The 24020-nt window shown below is 43.3% G+C and overlaps 1 protein-coding gene across 27 annotated transcripts in view; it reads right to left on the bottom strand.

Annotated features, from left to right (window-relative positions):
* Positions 1-24020, bottom strand: part of ADGRL3 (adhesion G protein-coupled receptor L3) — a 520467-nt gene that overhangs the window by 28626 nt on the left and 467821 nt on the right. For 19 of the 27 annotated variants that reach the window (XM_042796493.1, XM_042796492.1, XM_042796511.1 and 16 more), the window contains 4 exons: positions 13609-13635; positions 10161-10329; positions 7206-7331; positions 4512-4608 (listed from right to left, as the gene is read on the bottom strand). In XM_042796493.1, the coding sequence (XP_042652427.1) occupies positions 4512-4608; positions 7206-7331; positions 10161-10329; positions 13609-13635 (419 nt within the window). The remainder of the gene's footprint in view (positions 1-4511; positions 4609-7205; positions 7332-10160; positions 10330-13608; positions 13636-24020) is intronic. The other 8 variants (XM_042796512.1, XM_042796515.1, XM_042796499.1 and 5 more) reach the window with 1 other exon arrangement.

Genomic DNA, 24020 nt, shown 5'->3' with positions numbered 1-24020 from the left:
GTGAGAAAAATTGGGACAAATTGTGGAGTGGGAGTACAAGGAACAGGAATTCCCTGGATCCTGAAATGGAGTCCATGACCATGGGATGGATGGGCATGCTCTTCATTTGGTGGTAGAAGAGGAAATCCATGGTCAGTTTCTATTCACTTCCTCCTAATTTCAGTAGTATAACAACCCCAAATCCAAACCATTGCTAAGCCATGATGAGCTGCAAGGGGAAACGAATCCTGAAACATTTTTAACTAATCCATGATTAGATGTTTGTCCTGGGTTGAGTGAGTGGTGGATTTTTTTTGGTGGCAGGTGAGGGGGCTATCGGGGCGGCCCCCTGTGAGAATCTTCTCAAAGCTCCCCCAGCTCCAAGTCAGCTCCACTTCTGTTTGGAAACTGAGCCAATCAGCTGCGCCTCTGCGATAATGTATTTAAGGGACGTGGTGACGAGCAGTGGGACTTGTGAGGAGGAGTTGCTGCAGCTGCGTGAACACCAAGGTCAGTGGAGGAACGGAGGAAGAAAGGAGGGGGGAGGTGTGCCAGAGCAGAGACCCCCCTGTATCCTGTGGTGAGACAGCAGGGTGCCCCCCCTGCCACCCATGAAGATCTACGGTGGAGCAGACATTGATTTATGGCCTGTGGCTTCCACCTGTGTGATCAAGGTGCTGTGCCTGAAGAAGGCCGGGGTCTCATGGGAAAAGGCAGCCCCGCTGCTGTAATTCAGTGCTGGGAGGATTGCAGCATGCGGGGGTGTCCCTTGCTGGAGCAGCGCGGGAAGGGCTGCAGCCGTGGGAGAGAATCCAGTTGGAGAAAGTTAGTGACCCATGACGGAGCAGTGTGGGGAACGCTGCGGCCTGTGGGAGGAACTCATGTTGGAGAAAGTTTGTGGAGGACTGTCTCTTGTGAGAGGGGGACCACAATGGAGCAGAGGGAAGAAGTTCCAGAAGCTCTCCCCACTAAAGATAAAGGAAGTGGCAGCACTGACTGCACCCCCCATTCCCTGCCCCTGCGCCACTGGGGGAGGAGGTAGAGATATCGGGAGCAGAGCTGAGCCCGGGAAGAAGGGAGGGGTGGGGGGAAGGTGTTCTCAAGGTGTGGCAATGCTTCTCACTGTCCTACTCTGTTACCTGTTGTTAGTGTCTGTAATAAATGTACGTTCTTTTTTTCTTCCCCTAACGAGTCTGCCTCTTTCTTGTGACCATAAAGGGGGATTTTTTTTCCCCATCCCAGTTCTATCTCGAACCCCAAGCCTGGCTCTCTGTCCCTTCTTATTGCTGGAAGGGAAGGGAGAGAGAGTGGCTGCGTGGTGGTTTGTTGCCGACCAGGCTCAAACCATGACAACGTTACCTTCAGGAAATATCTGAAATGGTTGTGTATGTCTTAGGAGTCAAGAGTGAGTATATTTTTCATTACAGAACACATTAGATCGGGCAAGTTTGGGATTATGCCTGAAATTCCTGGTATGACAAATGAGAGTAAGAAAAATAACATTATGGCCAATTACTTTGCCACGGGGCGGGGAGTAGTAGATAGAAGAGGATCTGGAGCTGAAAAAAGTGATAAGCAGTGTGGTATCTGCTAAATCATAAAAAGACATAGTTACATGTTTAAAGGAGGGATGCACTAACACAGACACCATATTGCAGACTGATGCCCAGGAGCTTCATGGAGGAAGAAGAGGGGATGGGATGGTACAGAGAGATGCTGATAATCATACAAGAATACGGATAGCTAGAGCAGTCTTGCCTGGGAGGTTATCAAGTGGCAGGGGACTGCAAGCACAGTGAGTGTGATTGGGGAAAAAAGGCTTAAATGAGAAAGTACCCCGGTTGGAGGATATCTCACTGCTTTCTGCTCCCACTACAGAAACATGAAAACTCAGCGCTGGCCTGGGAGAAGTGGAGTCAGGCCAGGAGCTGGAGAATGGTGCAATTCTGGGGAGAAAGGATCATTCTCTCCCTTTTTTAGACAGGTGACTGTTGTCTGAAGGCTCTGCGAAAAACACCAGCACACAAAGACTGTTTCATTTGTGATAATACAGATACTTTCAGGCAAAAGGTATTTAGGCTGGGAGGGCTGGAGAGGGACTTCTGAACAGGTATGTGAGCCTCTTGTGTCAAACTTGGGCAGAGAAAGCTACTAACCATACAATTCAAGGATCACATTTGACTCCTCTGAGCTTTTATTTCACACTTGTAAATAAAACATTAATGAAACAACTCCTTTAAAGTTTGATATATATTAAAATATTAAGAGGAAGACAAGAACAGTGAAAACCACATTGCCCTACTGGTCTGTTCAGGCTTCAGCTCTCTCTGGAGAGATTGAAGAAACAACTTATGCTCTATGCAAATCCCTAAAACCATGAACGTTTCTTTTCAGCTGGAATAAACAGGATAAAGTGTGAAATACCTGGGGCCCCATGCAGCTGGGATTACTGTTGATGTCAGGCTTATTTTCCTAGCAGAACTGACCATCTGCTACTTTGGAGATTCTAACTCCCAAAGAAATGTTTTACCCTCCATTTTGCAGATATTTCTGTCTACCAGAAAATTAAAAAACCAACATAGTGCCTTCCTGTGTGAAAAAGAGGGAGGATGTCCCTATGTAACTGTACAACTTATTCAAGTCACTTAAGTGTCCCACCTAAAAGGCTTCCCTTCCAAAACAGTTATTAGGCTGCTTCTGTAGTCAGTGGAGAGATTCAGGCCCTTTGGGTGATTCATCTCATCTGATGTTACACAAGGAAAACAGCTGAATGAAATCCGCTTTGAAGATGCCTCCCCCAGCAGCTCATTTCCCAGCTGACCTTTAAATAACAGGCACATCTAGTAACAGGCCCTCACCACACTGGGATGAAGACTGCCCACTAGAAACCTCTTCACAACTTTCCCAATTTATGGTCATACTCCTTTGTTTGCATGGAAAAAAAAGCCTAAACTGAAAAAGGGGAGATGCCCTTCTTTTGCCAATGAGCCCAGAAGATCCTGTTTGCTAAAGCATTTCCCTTTATAGCCTTGGCTGCATTGGAAAGCAAGTCCACTTCTGTGCTAACTAAAGGAGCGAACATTTGATGAATAACACATTTTGGTTTGTTGCTGAGACTGAGCGATGGATAGCTGAGAGAAATGGCAGTTCTTGCTGTAGCCTTTGTGTGACAACTGGTCCTCCTCTAAATTAGCCCCAGAGAAGCCTGGCTGTAGCTCTCCGGTCTTCGATGCAAAGCCAGAGAGAGAGGTGAGGGCAAAACATGTGGATAAATCAGCCACTTGCAGTAACTGCATCTTACAGCTGTCTTTATTAATGAATCTTCAGTGCAAAGTGAAAATATCCTGTCACAAAAACCGCCAGAGTGGGTTGAGGGAGAAAAGTACATCTCCATATTAACCACACTGACTTCCCCTTTGCACTGATTTGGGCAGTATTTATAATAATCAAAGAACTGAATTGTATGTCTCTAGTTCCTCAACAGTCAGTAGTCAATATTACTAACAGCACAGTGAAAATCCCTCAAGCCCATCCTCAGGAAAAACTCACCCTAAAATCAGTGGAAATTCTGGGTGAATAATGACTGAATAAGGACCAAAGTCCCAACTTAATTCTCATTTGAGCTCTGCAGTCCGACCATCAGGACTGGAAATATTTTTGGTTTTCACCATCATGAGTGAACAACTGGGCCCAGTAATCCCAATTCTACACACTTTTAATTCCAGAATCAACTGGGCAGATACACAAACCAGAATTTGGCATCTGGTTGCTCAAGGATAAACCATAAAGCAGTTGTACTGTCAGAGAAAGAAAACAATCTCTGAGTCTCTTTTTCTGATATTTCCTTACTGTCATTTTCCTGCAACCGCCTGAAAAAGACTTTTTTAAAAAAAGCTATTCAGATTTCCACATGTGCCAGGCACCACATTTTGTTTGGCATATATAGGTTTCTGATAGCTTTTCTTCCACAGATGTCTATAAAGTTCACATCAGTCAGTTCTTCAAACTAGGTATATTAACACCAACGCAGACAATTTTGTGCCAAGTACAGTTTTTTCTTACATCTATGCTCTGTTGTTCACTTTTGCTTCTATAAAGATGACAGTATTGCTACATACCCAGGACAATCAGGACTTCTGTGATGCTTAACACAGGCTGTACAGTGCTGTAACAGCCCATTTTCACCATCAGCAATGAGGCCTGACACCTCAGCAGCTTCTGGCACTAGCAGTTTGCTGAGGGAAAGGAGAGATTTCTTTTAACTTCATTCCATTTACGTTTTTTGCTTTTCCTAACTCCCTTCCAGAAATGACAATTCTTGAAAATGCATGTGTAAAAATAAAGAAAGAAAAGGAAAAAAAGGTAACAACCACCACAAAACCTCCTCCCAGTTATCAATGTAACATTTCTTATGTGGTAGAATAGGGTCCAGTGCTGTTCAAGGTGAGGGGGTGGGGGGAAAGGGGCAACACATTTCAGACTCCTTAAAGCCATCACAAGAGTTAGAGATATGAAAAACAGTTTATAATTACCTCTGTTGAGTGAAGCTGAACTGTTTATATCTCCAGTAATAAAGGAAGACTCGGACTGCTTTCGAACTGTGTCATTCCACATCCTACGAATCCGGCTCTGAAGAGGGATTGAACCACAGCAGGTAATGAATTTTTAGCAGCTGCAGATAGGTTTCTTTCTGCCTCACTAAAGATGGCTATTGGCATGTCTAGCTCTGGATGAGACTTGTTTCTAGCCAACTGTAACCAAGCGGTTGCTGTTTTGCTATAACCTGCCTCATGCATGCCAGACCCCACCTGCCTAACTTCATATCACAAATGCCTATCTCAAAGGAGAAGTGCATAATTGGATTGCTTACATCTTAATTACAAAAAGCAACAGAAGTCATATACGACAGAAACCCAGACCCACACGAACTACAGATTTACCAATATAGCACCAAATAATGGAAAAATAACTTACAGAAGCACACATGCTTCCTGTACTATATCAGATAGCTTGTGTCTTATTTTTTGTGAAGTGTAACAGAAGAATTGATCTGCATCTTGGTGTCCCTGAATGAATAGAAGTCTTCTATAGCTACTACCCATCTTGGGGAATACTGGGGGAAAAAAATCCCCCTCAGATGAATGACTTCTGTTCCCCTATTGCCATCTGTGGTATAATTTCTGCTGCTATGAATATCTTGGCCTTCTGTCTTGTTTCTCAAACACGCTGTGGAGTATCTACTCCTGTGGCTTTTACGCCACTGTCTTGCTCCTCCCCAACTAGACCTTGCAAAAGAACAAAAAAACAGTCAATATGCATCTTGTGAGTGGGTCAACCACAGTCTCCATGTGAAGATGACTGGGGAACCTAGATGTCCAGGGGAAACTCTCTCCCACCTCACTTCTCAGAGAATGATGGACATGGGCCACGGTTGTGTGAAAGTGGTGCTAGGTGGTCTGGGTGATCAAGAAGACTGGTTCCCACTATGACAGACCATGCCTTTCCTAAATGCTAAAAATCCAGTGCTTCCCATAGTGAAATCTTAGCCATGTGAGATTTTCCAAGGCTTGCTCAAGTGGTCAAAGCTGAAAAGTCTCTCCAAGTCTACTCATTAACTGTGTAGTAACAGCATCTCCTAATCATGCATTAGCCCTCTATAAATGGAAGCACAATGTGACATGAGGCCCATGCACTTTTACAGCAGTTATTTTTCACCTGGACATTTAATCTATTGTATTTCTCTGACATGATCCATTGTGGATTAATTATTCTGTTTCATGAGTGTTTTTCAGAGAAAAAGTGGATCTTAGGAGTTTTCCTCCTCATGGACTTCTCTATTCAAACGTTAGGAGTCAGATGCTTTCAACAACTCAGACTGATCTCCACCCACTCTCCATCACCCATGCAAGGTTGCTCCTGCCTACGATGGGTCTCAGGCACTTCCACCCTTCCAAGGACAAGCTTCTGAAGGCAAAATATCTTTGTTGATACCTCAAACCCTGCCTGTCATGAGGGAACAGCTGCCAGGAGAGTCAGTTCACCCTCAAAAGGGTGTCTTTTCATGTGCTGAGACTGCCAAGAGGGAGGGCCCATTAAAGTCAACTCTTCTCAGAGAGGAGGGCACCTACCTAGTAGCTAAATTATGTAGAACTAAAGGCTTTCAAATCACCCACCTAAATCTTGCTGGATATAGTGAGTTTTGGACATTATTGATTACTGTGGGATTTGGTGTCCTACTAGAGAGAGGCTCCATATTCTGTTTGCTGTTATTTGCTCTGCATAATATCCAGACCTATGTAAATGCCAAAGTGGAGCTCTTGGATGACAACTTGGAAACTGTTGAAAATAAATAATAATTTGCTCCAAGACATAAATTGCAAATTAGGTTTTCCTGGGAGATTATAAACTGTTACTTGCTGCATGTCTTTCATAATTTAATAGTGGAACTGTCATGTATAATTATTTCCATTAGTAATACTGAATAAACTTGTGTTTGGTTTCTATTGATTCAGAAGTAAGCGTCTTCATTTTATATGAACTGCTCACCCATAAATCTGCATCTGTACGTGTAAGTTAGCTTCAAAATTGCTAACGGCACAAACTACACAAAACCTGAATTTTCAGGTGACCAAAGCATAACAAATCCAGTAAATTAATAAAATAATCTGACCCCAATGGATTCTCCTAAGAGAGCTATAAACTGAGTGAGACAAGGAATTGATCAAACCACTGAATGCTAGAAAGTGAGCTCTTTCACTATGAAGGCTATTGCAAGGCTCTTGTAGTCTTTTTTCGGCAAGAAAAATACTTGGTTGTTATAGCATCATTCCTGTACATGGCAATAACTGTGACAACAACCTTTAGCTTGTGATTAAAGGATGTACTGCAATGTAGCATAACTGACAAAATACTCCCAGCTTTTGATTCCCATGGAGAGAGGGCAGAACAGCTCAGGTGATGACTGCCCACCTGCCTCTGGAAGGCAAATTTGGAACTTTTATTCTCATCACAATTATTTGAAGGTTCTTGGAGAGGCACTAATTGCCACCACATCCCAAGGGATGCCATCGTGTTGAATTCTGAGAGAGGGAAATCCCTGTGGATGCACTGGGGAGAGCCCTATGGCAGCTCCTTCGGTGCCGAGGAGCTTCTTTCCCAGCATAGCCACGAAGGGTATCGGCACTGTGGCGCAATGCACTGGGGCGTGGACAAGAAGCATGAGTTACCTGTGAGCCTGTGGAATATCTTCCAGGTGTCCGTGACCCCGAGGTTTTTCCCGAGCCGATAGAGCTCTCTGTACTTTTCCCACTACAGCAATGTGTGCGCAGGCATTTTCCATATTCTTTCCGTACCTAGACAGGGAAAGAGCAAAGGTGGTTAGTGGCAGCTCCTCCTCCAACCCACTGCCTTCTGATTTTCAACACGGCCCTTGATTTTTCCTCAGTGGTTCATTAAAACGATAGCTCTTGCAGTACGTGGGGAAGAAGCCTATTACACCTTGCAGCTGAATGCTCTCGATCTGTGAGCTCACTGTTTATGATGGTGTAAGGGACTGCTTTTATGCAGCAAAGCTGCTTGTTGACACCAGTTGGTTGTAGCATCCTCTGAGGCACATCAAAGGAACACAGGAGAAACTACAGGTACACTATTTATGACTGAAAATTAATATCCTCATAGATTTTATATAAACTAGCATATTGGCTTATCAAGGTACTAAAAGTTACTGCTTCTGGCCGGGGACTAAGAAAAAAATTCCAAAATAAACATATAAGAGCTATTGACTTTATTTTTTTTTAATTATTTCTTGCAGTCAAATTGAAACTCAAGGAAGCCAGCAGCCCTAGAGATTTTATTCCCACTGCAGAGGGGTGGCTAGAGCCTGCCTTCCCACAGCACCGTGTAAGCCAGTCATGTTTTAAATGGGCATCATAATCAAACTGGGACAACTCCTTGTCTGGAGTAAAGCCGTGCCACATCCTTTGCTCTGGGGGAATTACACTGACTTGTGTCAGGGCAGGATCTAAACTTTGCTTGAGCTTCAGGTGTGACTCTTTATGGGCAGCAATACCCAGAAACCAGATGGGACAAGACTGAAAATAAGCAGACTACTAAAAGCCAAAAACAGGTCACATTGCCCAGTGACAAACAAAAGCCCCCAAAAAACCCATGCATGTCCAAAACACCAGTTGAGGTTCCTTGGAGCACAGAGTTAGATGTAAAATTTTGCCAGGCTACCTATGAGCATTTCAAAACTCTGTGAAACAACTGTTTAAATAGCAAATTACAACTTTTTCATTAGGCTCTTCCTTAAGCACTTGAGACAAACACAATACCATGAGTGCCCAATATGCTCAAGTGCCTAATCAATCCTTTACTGAGAGAAAATAATTCAATTGCTTTAATTAGCCACCCACTGCTTGCCTCTCTGCAGCTTTTTGCTGATTTTCTAGTCCATGATAGATACGAAAGGATTGTTTTTTTTTTTTCATCCTCTCAAACAATTCCTCCCTCAGCTCTCGGGTCAGACATGCATCCACCCCACAGCAAGGTACAAGCTGCATTCTCCTTCCCCCTATGCAGCCATAAACCAGAAGTGATACTACAGTCATCAGTGATAGTTTAAGGGTGTAGACTGGCTTGAAACAGAAAAGAGAATGGTTCTTCCATGCTGAGTGAGCACGCTGATGACCAAAGAGGCTGTGGTGCCAGGCTGGGATGCCAGGCTAGGGACTGACCCTTTGCAAGGTGCATTGGAGGCAAGAGGATGGACCAGTGAGAATGGTGCAGAAATTCAGACTCCTAATTAAAGATGTACCTGCAGGTTTAATTAGTGATAGTGATGTTTCCTACATTTTATTATCATCTTGCCTGGAAATTTTCTTGCTGAAAGTTTTGGGACCATCAGCAGGCAGTTACATCTCAGTAAAGCTTGCAAGATTTTTAAGATGCACAAATTTGAGGTGAAATGTCAAGGACAAAAAACTCCGAACCTCAAAAGTCTTCCTTTGGTTTCAAGAATGATATTCTGCACATTTCGCTCTGTAGATCCTTCCAGAGGCATCACTCACAGAACTCACTTGCTACAATGAATTTTGCTTATGTTTTCATAGGTCAGATCTACCTTCCCTGTACAGGAAAATGTAGGTAACACAGGAGCAAGCTCAGGGCCCTCGGATGGAGAATACACCTCATCATGGCCCTGACATTACTCAGTAAGCCATTTCACCCAAAGCCACTGATTACACTGAGAAACTGGGACCCAGATATATCCATGTATAAACTCGTCCCTATGTTTATATTGGATAAAGAAACTGCCCTTTGAAACCAAGATGTACATAAAAAATTATCAGCACACATGCACAGGAGAGCTCTGTACTACTGAATTTCAGTGGAGAATAAAATGGTTCTTAAAAAAATTTATTACTGGTTGTCAGAGGCTGTAATTTTGATCTACGTATACACATAGAAATTTTTATTTTGATTTTTTTTTTTCCCCAGAGTTTACCTAAGCTACTCCACTGTTACCTTGCAAATGCTAATTGGGGCATACTTCAAGTTTCACCAAGAAGCACTTGCTGTGCTTGCTTTGAGGAAGATTTCCAAAAGCCCACATTAGGACTGAGCAATACAAAGGCTAATGAACTGTTGCAGAGCACGGGTCCTTCAGCTCTTAAAAAAATCAGGGGAAGTAGCCCCTGTTACATACCATCAACCCATATACGCTGCTATAGGGGTGATTTCCTGCAGGGACTGCAAATGAGGATGCAGAGCTCCATTTTGCTGCGAGCACTCAGTCACACAAGAACCCTCTGGATGCTTGTGGAGTTGCTCCTGTCTCACACTGGCATATGGAAAAGGAGAATCTGCCCAATAGCAGGCAAAGCCCTTTTATAGGTTTGCCACCGTAAAGCCCTTCAAACTGTCAGCTGCCTTTTCCCTTGCCTCCGACGTGCTCGCCGCCACTGCTCCGGCTGCTGATATGCCACTGCCACATATCTTCGTTATCACCTCATTCCCCTGCATCTTGCTGGTTTCCCATCTAAATACCACCCTTACTAGGTGCACGGAGATATATCCGCGTGAGATGAATTCAGGGCACACAGATGATGTTAGGCTGTGGTTGTTAGGCAACAAAACACCCCGTTACCACCTCTTTTACCGCTGGGAACCATCTGTCTTACCTTTTTCTGGAGGACACAGTGGAAAATGAATATAAACATTCCCTGCAGAGAATTGAATATGGTGAAGAGATACGCCATGATGACTGTGCTTTCATTAATATACATGAGTCCGAATGCCCAGGTCAGTCCTAATAGGCAGAGTAGGGCTATTGCACCTATAACCCAGGACCTGTTAGGAGAAACAAAACAAAAAAAAGGGATTGTTTTTTCAACTACAAAAGAAGGGACACATCTACAAGCAGGAAGACTTTGCCTGTGGTTTTAGCAAAAAGAAAATAGCGTATCTAAATGAGTCATAGGGATTTTTGTCTCCAAGCTGGATGTAGTTTACAAATCTTCAAGCTTGAGGAAATATACAAAAATGGAAATGTTATAAGCATAGAAATTTATCATAACCAAAGCATATTTGTAACTACATTTTTTTTTTAAAGTAAAAGCAGTGTGTATGTAAATGACATGTAGATGCTATTTCTGCAAATGGCAGGAAAAGAAAATAAACAAACCAAAACAACAACTCTAAATGTCACTTTTTTAGTGTCCACTGGTTTCACTGGAGCAGAAGTGCCAGCTGGATTATCTTCTTTACGCTTAACACCAAGACAAATGTATTGCTCCATTTTAGCTAGTCTCCCATATGCCTGTAAGCCAGACAAACAACTACTAGCAGGTGGGCAAGCCCTCACCACTCGCCAGATTGGCTCCACACACGGAGGCTCTCTGTGATGCTGCTTCGCACTTCTTCCACCCTGCAATGAGGGGAAATATATATACATGTATAGGTGCTCACACACCACGTTTGCTAAAACAGTAGAGGCTGCCACACTTGTGCTCAGAGAAAAGGAGAGGCAACCCTTCTTCACATCAGCCGCAAAACTAACATTATTTCCTGCTCTACCCTGGGAGAGAAGCAGGAGTAGGGGTGCAGCCATTTCTTGGCCCCAAATGTTGTTCAAGAAAATATGGGTAGCCTGCGGTTTCTTCTTGCCTTCTCCCAGCAACCTTCTGTTTGGACAGTCAGACCTGGGATGGCTGCTGCATATTATTTTTTTCAGAGCACTTTCAGAACTGGAAGCTCTGCTGGGATGGCCATGTTACCCTGCTAAATAACATTTAGTCATCTGCTAAATTGACTTCTCAGAGACTGATCTTCCAATACCAGGACATGAGATGAAGTGTGACAAGTGACAAGCAGGATAGGAACTGGGTCCTTCTCCTAGCCACCTCTCTAGTTTCCACATACTAAACTACCAACAACTTTAAAGGAATTGCTGCTGCACAAGGGAGGGGGTCAACTTCTACCTGGGAAGCAGAGCAGGAAGTGCGTAGCAAGCAGCACTGCAAGCATCTCTTTGCCCTTTCCCTCAAGGCCTTGATTTTCTTCTGTCTTCCTCTGGTATCATTAGGTGTAACATCACAAAAATGAATGCAATGATAACCGATCTTTGCACCTCTTCCTCAGCGTTTAACCCTTCGGTTCCCCAAAGCAGACAAGCTTGAAGCCAGCCAGCACCTCTGCTGCCTTGTCCACATCAAAGCAGCCTGGGGTGCTGCATAAGGACTCACAGGGACAAGGACCTGCCTACCTTTCTAAGCTACATCAGCCTTGTAGAAACTTGGCCAGGGTTTGGGCATATTTGAGCTTCCATCTGCTAAGCAGAGCATGGGGCAAGGGGGAGAAGGATGAAGCAGCAGCAGCAGGGGAAAAATAAGTCCTTTAGAGGTCAGGTGGGCAATCTCCACTACGGAGACTCCATGGCAGCTGCAGCCTTGAATCCTTTTCCTTCTAGCACGGCTTGTCACAAACAGAAGCACATCAATGTTGTATTCATGTTTTCTGTTGTTTTTCTTCTTTAGGTATTAGAACGAAAATACAGCATTAAGTCTTCCACTGAAGTTTATAAAATATGTATTATTCAACCACACAACCAGAAGAGGTCCCTAAGGTAAGTTCTTATTAAGGCAGTTCTTTAAAAATCACTATTATGTATCTAGCAGACCAGAACAGCTCCTTTGAAGCATTTCCAGTCAATCCTGCTAATAAATATTTAGCACGATGCAAATTGAAAATGCACTCTCGAAATCCTTCAGAAAGGTAGCCACTAGATAAAGTTTACAGCTTTAGCTTCTTGGTATATTTTTCTCCCTGTGATTCCACCATCAGTGAGAGCACATTATCATCTTAATTGCTTGCCAATTTAAAAAATACAAATAATTTTTTTTTTCCATAAAAAAGAATAACAAATGAAGTGGAAAACACTTTTTTTTTTTTTTTCTCCCACATCTCTTCTCTTCTACGATTAAAAGCTTCCTTCATTTACAGAGCCTTTTAAAAATGATTCCCAGGATATCAAAAAACTATTCTGCTCTGAAGCACAGCCAATTCTTGAACTCGATTAAAGAGCCTTTGGCTGCAGAGGTGTGCAGGAGTGAAACAGTTATTTAGTGGATATATGCTACCTTCAGTGATGGAAAGGAATCTGTGGGTTCGAAGACCCTCAACAGTGTGAACTCTGCGCACTACAGTGTTGTGCTTCAGAAAACAAGACCTGGAGATAAAGAGGGCATGGAGATTACTTTGAATAGCTCCATCCCGTATCCGCAATTAAAGAAAAGAACCAAGCGATGAAAAAGAACATGGGAATGATGCTGCAAGAATGAACACAAAGGACTCTTCACCAGAAGAACAAACTGAAAGTCTAGTGCAAAGTTGATTTGTTTCTATTTTGTGCTACTGCGCATTACTTTTTGGTTGCAGGAGAAAAAGCGTGGATGCCCAAAGGCATGTAATTTCTAGGCATTTTTGGCTGTCTTCCCAGTTTTTTTTTGGTGCGGCCTGTGGTTTTTGTTTTGCTCTTTGTACAGACTTGCAGTTGCTTTTTCATGGTTTTTCTTTTCCACAGTGCAATTTTATAGCAATAAAGAACAAAACCATCCATGTTCTGGTGTAATTGAAAATCAGAGGTTTACAATTAGGGACAATTAGGTACTCCAGTGAGTAAGGAGGCAGTCTCCCATGCACCAAACACAGATTTACTTGCACTGCTCCCATTAACTACAATGGGAATCATATGGATTACTATCCATGCACCCTTCTGAAAATTTACTTCTGTATTTGTATTACCATAAAGCACTCTCAGTGACAGAGCACTTGTTATTGGTATAACAAGTCTGTACTACACAGGATTAACTTGGGAACGTTCACCTTGAATTCAAGTAATGTCCAATCAAAGAATATAAAGCCAATACGGTGACAATTGGTTGGCAATACATATGCAGTACATTTACTCTGCATGTTAGCTGTATGCCTGACTGTTTTCCTGCACAGTTTGCTCTTCTGCCTCAAATGCGCATGACAGAAGCTTTAATGATTTTTCAATATTGATCTGACAGCTGGTTCATGAGACCACACTGATAAATGAAATTTATCAGCCATTCAGGTCATTCTTACTTGATGAAGGGTCTGTTATCCTCATAGCTAAAGAATGCGTAGACATAAAGACAAGAACACCAACATTAGAAATATAACAACATAGAGAATACAGTTTACTGCTAGTCCCCCTCCCTTCTCCCACCAGCCATCACCAAAATCAAAGGTGGACCGGCATCAGGTGCTCCTGGTGCACACCAGCCCGCCTGGCTTGCTGCCCCTGGGAATTGAAACGTGACCGAGGATGCTGACTTCATGCACAGAAGTGAGAATGATTAGCTGCGAGCTGCAGCTACCCCTCATGGCTCTGATCGCACATCTGCCAATTGACTTTGAAATCTCTTTTAAAAATTATGGTTATCTCTGGAGATGACAAGTTTTGAAACTCCGGTGTAGTCACCACAGAAGGCTTTCATGTGTTCAGGTGGCAAAACTTCACCGTGCCTTCAGCACTCTCCATCTGCAGTGCTGTAGTGTATTACAGGAACCTCTTTAATGCCATTTACTTTTTCGTAAGTGTAACTCTCAAGTTGCCAACTTACAAGCCAGACTGCAGTGTTATCTTCTTTTTAAGATAACAGCATTAGGATCTTCTAAAGCCCTGGGTGACAGAAAGTACTGACCTATTTACTCCCACTTCACGGGTAAGAACAAAGAAAAGACTCTGCCAAGCAAAAGTGCAAAGCAGCCTGTTGCAGTTAAGAAGCAGCCAAGATGGACCACTCAAAATGAGCTTCTGCCACCCTGGGGACACAATATTAGTCGCAGCTATTTTCCTAGGGGAGTCTCCCTGCCCTCCTGGGATAGGCCGTGCGCCTAACTGCCTGTGTGGTGGGTGATGTGCAACATGTGGGGAGGGCAGGTTAGTTCCTAGGCCTCCTCTCCCACCTGGTGTGGAGTCTTTCAACCTGTGATCCCTTGCAGGGGGCATCATGGATGCCAGAGATGGGGGCTGGCTCAGTATGTTCATCTCATTAGCCCTGCCAATGTAGCCAGGGCCAGTCCATCCTGCTGAAGCCTCCTTCGGTCAATACTGGCAGCCTGTCAGGCTATACCCTCTGCTAAACAAACTGCTCTGCTTGGAGGGGAACTGCTTCAGCCTGAGTTAGAAAGAAGCTGTATTAATGCTGAATGATTTTCAGCAGTAAATTCTGACTGAGCGGGACACTACATATGCCCAAGATGAGGCTTTGTGTTTTCTCCTCACAAAGACTAAAGCCATGTAGGGACAATTTCTGCACCATTCACATGCAACTGAAGCCACAGGGGGGCCGTCTGAGCATCAGTGGGGCAGGATTTAGTCTCCATGGGAGGAAGGTGGTTTCACACAGTATACTGTACAAAACATTCCCATTTTCTCCTCACCTTGTCCTTGGCTGAGACAGAAGAGGCAGCGATGCTGCCAGTCCCAGCTTTGCCCTGGCATGGTCACCTGAGGTCTTTGGGAAAGGGAGGGAACAGTCGTTGAATATGCTGGATCTGGCCACACTCGTAACACTTGCCCTAGCCTCACTCTGAGCAGCAACATACATGTAGAGGACATACCATGGGGAAAAAGATAGCTGTCCCCACGTCACTAACAGGTTATGTCAGCTTGAGCACCTACAGCATTCCTGATCTGTAGCCCTCCCTGCTTCCATCCCCATTTCCACCCAGCCATTGACAGCTCCCTGCAGCTCTGCTCCAGCATCCAACCACCCCCTTCAGTCCCCCCGGTCGTCACCTCTGCAAGGATCCCCCCTGGTCATCAGCTGCCACTCTGCCAGCTGCTCACCTCAGACCCTGTGCCACATCTGCCAGCTGCATGAGGACAGCTAAGCTACACCTGAGGACACTGGAGTGCCTATGGCACTCAAAGGTGGTATCTAGCAACGCACAGGGAAAGCACAAAGCATATCAGGATCAGGAAGGAAAGAGAAAGCAAGTGTAGAGTAGGTAGCTTGATGCAGGGAACTGAGTCCCTGCTTCTAAGACACAGCAAGAAAAGCCAAGCTCCTTCAGCTTAGCAAAACACAGGCTGGGACAGTGTGACCTATGCATCTGCAGTGCATCTGGGGAGGTACTGGGAAGACAGAAAAGCCATTACTATTAAAAGACTACCCTTGCAGTTGCACCAACGGGAATCTCCAGCCCATCCCAGCTGTGTAGCATGATGTTGGTCAAATCCCTGTGCTTCTCTCTGCCCTCTCATCCACTCAGCCTGCAAGATCATTGGGGCAGGTTCCCACTGTGCTCGTGGCATGTCTATCACCACAGGATCTGAAGCTCCCCTGCGATGCAATTAAATTAAACGAAGATGTGAGACAGTCTGGAGCTCCCAGCCCAGCAATGTGGGCAGGAGCAGGGCATGAATTTCTATTACTGTGTTCAGAAGCTCTCAGGTTTTATGGCAAAGATTTTACTGTTGAAATGTCACTGGTGATAGCTTACAAAAAGAGAGAATTAGGGAAATTTTTTTACTCTGTTGCTGTGACCCAGACACTCGCAAAGTTTTTCAGCAATCTGTAATAGCCTTTCTTCAAGGCAGCTGAAGGCTCCATTTCATCTTTGTACAGACAAAACACAAAATTGGTAAACTTGGATTGCTTTTTAGCTCGAGGCTAACACTTCAAAGCAGCTCTAGAGAAAGCCGTCAAAAAGACCTGAGCAGCTTGTACCCCATTTCCAACCTGGATGTGCCTAGGACCCACTTCCCAAAGCAAGCAGGTGCCTAAAGAAGTGAGATTTTAAGAAACCCCTAACTCCCAAACACTTCAAATCCACACATAGGGCCCACAGGACTTAGTCTCTTATATCCCTCATGACATACAGATCATTCCTTTTCATTTTACCAACTCAAGTGTTGTAAGAAGCTTAACTCTTGTGTAAGCAATGATTCGTGTCTCACAAAAATTACTTCAGAATGTTTTTTTTGCCCCTGGTAAAGTCCGTGAAACCTATCAGTGCTGCAGTAATACTGTGTCATTATCTGCAATACATAAACCTCCCCACTTAGACAAGAGAAAAGCCTTGAAAGAACCTTAGCTCACAGGAAAATGGAGTTGCTAACTGGAAAACTGAGATTATATTCACTAGGGGTACAAGCAGATAATATTTGAAGCAGAAATTGTTGGAAAACCTAGCCTAGCATAGCGTGAGATGCTAGATCTAACGTGTTTTCTCCAGATTTGGATATATTCTTCCAATTCCTGGCAGTAAGGGATACAGTCCATTGAATTTAAACTATGTGACTCTGATCCCTCCATAGTTAACAGGAGACTGGCACTCCCAAAGAACAATTTATCCCCTACAAGAACAGGTATTTAAGGTAGATGAGGCTTTGCCATTCCCTGAAGAAATACCTTTCTCTCCTGACTGCAAAAGAAACCTGAATGATGGCTTAGGTGGGGGCTTCATGTTCAAATACCTGAAGCTAAAAAGACGATCTTTAGTGGTTGCGTTATTACTTTAACCTGTGAAATCTTACCTTACCTCCCTTGTGTTTCTCTGCAGCCCAGATGATGGATAGTGGATGGTCTACCAATCCATATAAATACCTAATTCATTTTCTAATCTTAAAAAAGCCCTGACTTTACCTTGGGGCAAAGACTTCTTAAGGTTAATTACACATCATGTAAAACTCTTTCAAAATCTTATTTAAGTTAGATGTCTTTCAATTTCCCAGAGTACTTTCTCCTTCAATAATGAGAAAGGAGAAAGGATTGTTCATATTCTATATTCCTGTGATATTTCCAGACTAATACTTTTTAAAAAAGTCGCTAAAATTAGCTACTTATATCCTTGTTTAGATGCTTAAGGAATTTCAAAACCAATGCATCCTAACCTAGGAAACCCCTTTCTCACTGCCTATCATTTTAAAACCCCAACATGTACCTTTTGACACAAGGCAACTGAATTGCCAGAATATACACTGACAGCCCAATACAGAGGCACAGACAAACTGCAATTTATATCGTATGGTGCAAACCGCTTCCATGTATGTAGATTAGCAATATCCTGGATTGCTCAAGCCTTCATTTTTTTTTTCAGCAGGAAAAGTAAAGCAAGAATTTACCTTCACACACAGATTGGTCCTAAAATGCTGCTGAACAGAGAAAGCCTGGTATCAAAAAGCAGCTATTCAGCTCTCATTTAAAAAGAATAATGTCTGGTCTACTTACATTTTGAAAAGAGTTTACTTACCTTTTTTATATATATATATTTAACAAAGTATAGTTTTTGAGCCCATTTAGAGTAAAACTGGGCCTTAAATAAAACCCTTCATAACTAATCAACTTCAGGTGTTATCATTTTATTCAATGCTTTATGGTTTAACTTTACCTAACTCAAATTTATTGCTTTCGACAATTCAGAGTATTTTCCCATCTCTCTGATAGTAGGAAAAGGCTCAGTAAGCACATGGACTCAGTGCTCGGGCCCCACAATAACACAGTTTGGCTAGCAATCAAAAATGCCAAAGTGAGTACACAGGACTTTTAGTAGCTGTTATGGGTGATGAAACCCAAATAAAAATAGATGGATGACGTGCCCCCTCAAAAGCGTTCAGAAAGACCTGTGGAATTAATTTTAATATGGCGCAAATAAAGCAGAGAGACAGACACTTCCTGCAGGCAAGCATGGGAGAGACACAAAATAAAGTGTGCTATGGTGTCTCCCCACTGCCTGCCAATATGAGGCAGTAGGGATGTTTGTTTTCTTTTTCCCTTTTTTTTTTTTTTTTTTTCTTTTAAATTTCAAGGATTAGAGAAGACTGATTTATCGAAGTGCTGAAAATCTACAGAAAGGAGTTGGAAAGTCCAGCACTCCACTCATAAAGCAAATGGGTTCATCTCTAATTAGTGAAGCAGTGTCTTCATGGTGAGAAAAATCAATTGCAAGCAATAAAAGAGTGCTTAAAGGATTTTGCCTTCACATTTCGTGACAAAGTTACCACCTTGATGGCATGAAGCCAACCGTCTTCCTAACTGCCTTCCTTAGGCTGCTGCTGTTCATCACATGGCTTTCCAAGCCATCATTCCCAAGTCTCATCTTCTGGCTCCTGCACCGTCTTTGACAGGAGGTGGCCGGTCCCCTCAAGACCTCTGTAACCATCTTGGTGGTCACCTGGTCTGTCACTGCTTCATTTGCAGAAGAAACCCCTGGCTTTACATGCCTTGTAGGTCTGTAAATTTTGGGGTCCTACCTCCTGACATAAGGGAAATTTTATATAGGTTGAAAGCCACTTCTGACTTCCACTGGTAGCTCTGAAGATTTTATCCAGACAAATGAGGCCAAACCTTCCCTGGCCCTACCTGATGCCCAAGCACAGGATTCGGGGCAACCTATGCCTGAGTTCTTCTGCCAAAGGCAAAGCATCATCCCTCTCCCCCTCAACTCATCTGAGGAAGTCATGGCCTTCTTTCTGAGGTTTGTTCTTAATTATTGCAAGTGGAAAGAGCAATTCTGTTAAGCTCATCTCATTTTCTATAAGTAATTAATTACCCTCAGAATTACTTACCCTGTTTATTTCCTTCCTCCTAACTTTGCAAAGGCATGGCATGATAATTCAAACAACACTGATGTGTAACCACATATCTGATTGTTTCCACATGATATGGATTCAGCAAAGCCTTTAGATACATTTGTATTATTCAAATAGCACTAGCAGCGCTTTCTGACAAAATACTTAAAATGTATGGCCTTTTAAAACAATAATAATGATTTATGGGTTTAGAGAAAGACCGTAGGTATTTAATATCTTCCAGGACACTCTCTCAAATCGATAACCACTGATTCATTATTTTATTTTTTTTTTAATTTGGAAAAGATGACACCTGTCAGTGGGAAGATTAGTGCTTTACAATCACCATTCAACATTAACGCATCCATCTCAAAAAACACAGACAAACAAGCAAAACCCAAAGCCCAAAGAGTCAGATAGCAACCAAATCCGACTGTGAAAAACCCAAACAGCAGCAGATTGCAACAAACAAAATTGGGTGCTGCCATCAGCACCACTGGGTAAAAAAGGCACCCAGACAGAATCGTGATCTCAGATGTTTTTTTCAGCATTGGCAGGGTTTCTGCCTCCGAGGTGCTCAGAAACTCTGCACTCTGGCAAAATATAAAAGTGCTGTATCTTTTCTTGGTAGGAAGTTTGTAAATACTTAATTTTGTGCCAACTCCAAGGGATTTTTCTGGGTTTGGTTTAGGCTGCCTGTTCAAAGTTCGCTCATGCAGAGATGCAGATGAAGGCTATATAGGATCAGCACTGAATTACCCAGGGGACTAAGAAGCATGGTGCTTTCTTACACAGGATCCAGGGAGATGCTATGCTGACCATCAAGCTTGTGAAGGAACGGTACTCTCTCAAGGCCATAGGAGACACAAAGATCATAACCTGAGCTCTTGTACAAGGAAAGTGAGGCAGGCAATTTCTAATGCCCAGTTTAGTACTCTGCAGCTAACATCTCAACTTTGCAAAGGGGAGTGTTTTCCAAGGAAAAAAAAAAAATATTCCTCATTTTCAGAAATACCCAGATTGTTCAGCCATCCTTGATAAACACTCATGTCAAGTTTTCTGGTGACAGGGAACAGACTGCCTGCACATCCCAAGCACCATTAAAACACACACTTAATTTCACATCTGAGTTTATCCAGACCCAAACACTAGCGTGGGGGCTCTTTTTGTTCCCTAGGATTAGATTAACCTTTCCCGGAGCAGGAATTCTGGGATTATTCCTCTCCAAAAGGCATCCCTGGAACTGCTGTAATATGAACCTGGATTCCCCAGAAGTCAGAAGAGTGCAAGAATGCTTCATATAGCACAGCTGGCTGGGAAGGGGAGATTTTCAACGCCCTATTCTTGAACAGCCTGCTCAGTTAGTCTTTCTGTTTTGTTAGTAGGGCTGCATGAAAATCTTAACAGAAAGCTCATTCTTTACAGGCAGTGCTATTTTATTTAACATTATAAGTTAGAGGGAATGGCCAGTCAGGATTTTGGGTCATGTTTAACAGAGGTTTACTGTGGCTCCTATAAGTGTTTGCATTCATTAGGTTGTGCTTCAAACCCTTTGTGCCTCGTCCTTTCCACCACTCACACCAAGGCATGCATCTCCTCGGAGTAGCACGGGTGCACGTAACCTCCTCTCCACACTTGCTGCTCCGAAGAAGGAATCTGCATGTTGCTACAGACCCTCAGCCCTTACTCTGCTGGGAAATGTGAATGCTGAAGATACAGGATGGAGCCTTCTGCACCCAGAAGCTGTGCGCTGGGCATGCTCCCAAGTGCTGGACTCCTTTGTTGCACCATGTCCTTGATGTGCACTCTCAAGCAACTGCAACCCAGAAGTAATGAAGGATTAAAGTGCTGCTGTACTGCAAATCAAGTCCCCTGGGTGAACCCGATGCAATATTCGATTCCAGATCCTTTGGCATCACAAACTATTTCTAAGCTCTAGCATCTTACAATTAAACAAGAAAGATCTGGAAACCAGTAGATGAGTTTAAATCTCAATAGAAAAAGATTAAATAATCCCTATTGTCTCCCTACTTTCACTTGTTTCTAAAATGGCTAAAATAAAACACAAATTACTTTTTACTAAAAGAATACCTGCTACAAATTATTGTTCTGCATTGGTAATGTAAGCTCTTCCTACCGAAGGAGAATATGTCTTACATTTTCAAAAGTCTAACTTGTTCCTCATTGCACCAAACCCAGGATGTTTACTTTTTCTGCATTTCAATCAGCCGAGTAAATAAAACTAGACTGGTAAACCTCCATTCCTGCCAGCACAATACTGCTGTGTTAAATCAAGGATTTAATTTAAACATTTCCACAGATGATTTTTGGAACTTCTATTTAACCTTTGTTTTCAATTTTCTACGTAACTCTGAGGATTTTTTTATGACTTAAGAAAACCCACAGGACTGAAACAACAAGCTAATCTGGGGGCTGGGATTAGTCATGTCTCTTTAAATAAAATACATATGTTGAAGCAAGAAAATGAGCAGATAATCACTTACACCCATACAACATATGGGGAGAGTGGGATATGGCAACGGTTTGTAAAGGAGGCATATTTTCAAAAGGGGCTTCTCAGTTTTGTGCCTGATGCTTCTTGTCCCTTGTCTCCTCCAGCCTGGGCCAGACTCCCTAAAAGAACCTGGACTGGGCTTTGCAAGTTTTATATAGTAATAATCTATGTTGGATCTTTGCATTTGGCTCCTATTTTTGCCATTTAGGTCACACATTCTCAGATTTATTTCTGTAAGCCTGTGAGCAAGAGACTCCCACGGAAAAAAAATAAAAAATAAAGGAGTACGGTGTGAGTTTTATTTCAAGTCAGAAACTTGGGAGAACAGATAGCTTTAATTTATCCGTTAAACTGGGGCCATGTGCCTTTAGTCCTGGACCATTTGAAGCTCCCACGGCAGCCAGCGTGCCGAGGGGGGCTCCTTTTGGTCATTTGGGAATTGATTTCTGAAGGCTGCAGCACAGGACATTTCTGCATCATCTCCATTAATGGGATTTCAGTGTGTGTTCTTGTGAATCTGGCACAATACCTAAAATCATTCTCTCCTGTGTGTTCAGAATAAACACGTTTTTTCCAGGGAATTTCAAGTTTTTGATATAGTGCTTATTCTATTGTTGCAGAAGATGGGATGGGAGCAGGTTTCCACAAGAGGGAAGAAAGCTGCAACAAAACTACAGTGATTAATGCCAGGATTAAACTATCTCAAGGCCCCTAATTAATGCCTCTTTAGCAACAAAAGGAGCTCCCAGCAAAGACTCTGGGTCTCCCTATCTGAAAGAAAGAAAATTAAATTGCCAGGATGAATTTTGGGTGGGTTTCTATTGCACTGCATGAGCTTTTCAAACAAACCCAGGACTACAGCCTGACATGCTCCTCTCTGAAGAGGTCCCTGTGAGTTGTGCTTTATAAAGAGCATCTGAGTGGCATATGGCACAAGTCAAGATCTACCCTCACTAAAACAATAACGCAACTAAATGGGACAAAAAGAGAAGTGAGCTGACAAAGCCCTTCACCTCCTTCCTTCTTTTTAGCAGGTCTGCAACTGCACTTGGCAGCTATGGCCGACGTGTTGCCCTTCCAAAGTAAATAAAATAAAATCTTGTTGCCATATACTGCAGCACAGAAGAATGTCAGGAAGTCTGGTCTGGCTGGAGGAAATGCTAACAAACCCAACCGCAGCCAGGCAGTGCTGGGCAGAGAGGGGACAGGCACCCCCGGGAACTTCAAAAGAAAGCTTACATCTGTAGGGAAGGCAAAGGATGGCTTCTGGTGTCTGCTAGGAGAAAGGAGGTTTCACCAACTCCCCTCCAGCCATTTGGAGATGCCCTGTGTAACTTCAGGTGTGGCAGTTCCTTGGACCTGGTGATGAATCCTCTCAATCAGCTTATAGGACTTGCCTTTTGTTAACTAAATAACTGCCCTCCCCGCCCAATATTCTACCACTTTTCCATGTCAGTAACTAATACATCCCACATTGTGCACAATAGCAGTATACAGCAAAGACAGGACCTCAGATTTCAGTAGATCAGGTGAAGAGCCCATCTGGGTTACTACCAGTGTAGCTTCTTTTTTTTCCCTTCACTAATTCCATGATGACTCAAATGAGCGGTATTAAAATGGCTGCAGAACAAGCACTGTACTGCCACACAACAGAAAGGCATTTGAGGAGGGGGTTCATCTGAAACCCTCTTTTTTGCACAGAGACCAGCAGCTAAGCATCCAGAAACACGTAGAAGGTTTGTCATGCTGCAGCATCTGGCACAGGTCGGATGAAAACCTGGTGTGCGAGGACCACAAGCAGCCACAATATATGCCTGACCACCTGGAAAGGAGCTGATGAATGGAAAACTAAACTGTGCTGGACTATTCACATATAGATGTATTTTTCTCTGTCACAGAAGGCTTCCTACAGGAATGTGAATATAAAAAAGATTCAGTGTACTCCTGTCTACGACAGTCTGAGACATTTCACACATCTAACATCTACCCGGCACAATGGAAAAGCGCGAAGGAGAGACTTCAAGCTGCTTGACTCCAGAAATCACTCCACACGGCAGCAACCTCCGGTAAAACAGCTTCACAGCTGCTCTAAAATATTCCAGCTGGTAACACATCCTCGTGAGGAGCCATCTGCTAGCAAGAGTGCATCAATACTGCACTGAATCACCTACAGTCTCCACTCGCAGGCTATAGATGCAAGCAGCACAGTAAGCTTTTGCCATCTAAAAAGCTTGCATAGTCTCTGGCTTGAAAGATCTGTCTTCTCTGCAAGCTCATAAGGGCTGGGGGAATCAATACTCTGAAACAATGCCTTCCCAGTCACATTTGTTGTCAGTGAATCAGTTTGTGCTCATGAGCATCTTTGTGCACCTCTTGCATCCCACTTATGTTCTCAGGTGGGCCATGAGTAAGGTACAA

This window comes from Tyto alba, unplaced genomic scaffold (genome assembly GCF_018691265.1).
Source record: "Tyto alba isolate M040663 unplaced genomic scaffold, T.alba_DEE_v4.0 Super-Scaffold_23, whole genome shotgun sequence".
NCBI lineage: Eukaryota > Metazoa > Chordata > Aves > Strigiformes > Tytonidae > Tyto > Tyto alba.
This window is presented reverse-complemented; position numbering and strand designations above follow the sequence as displayed.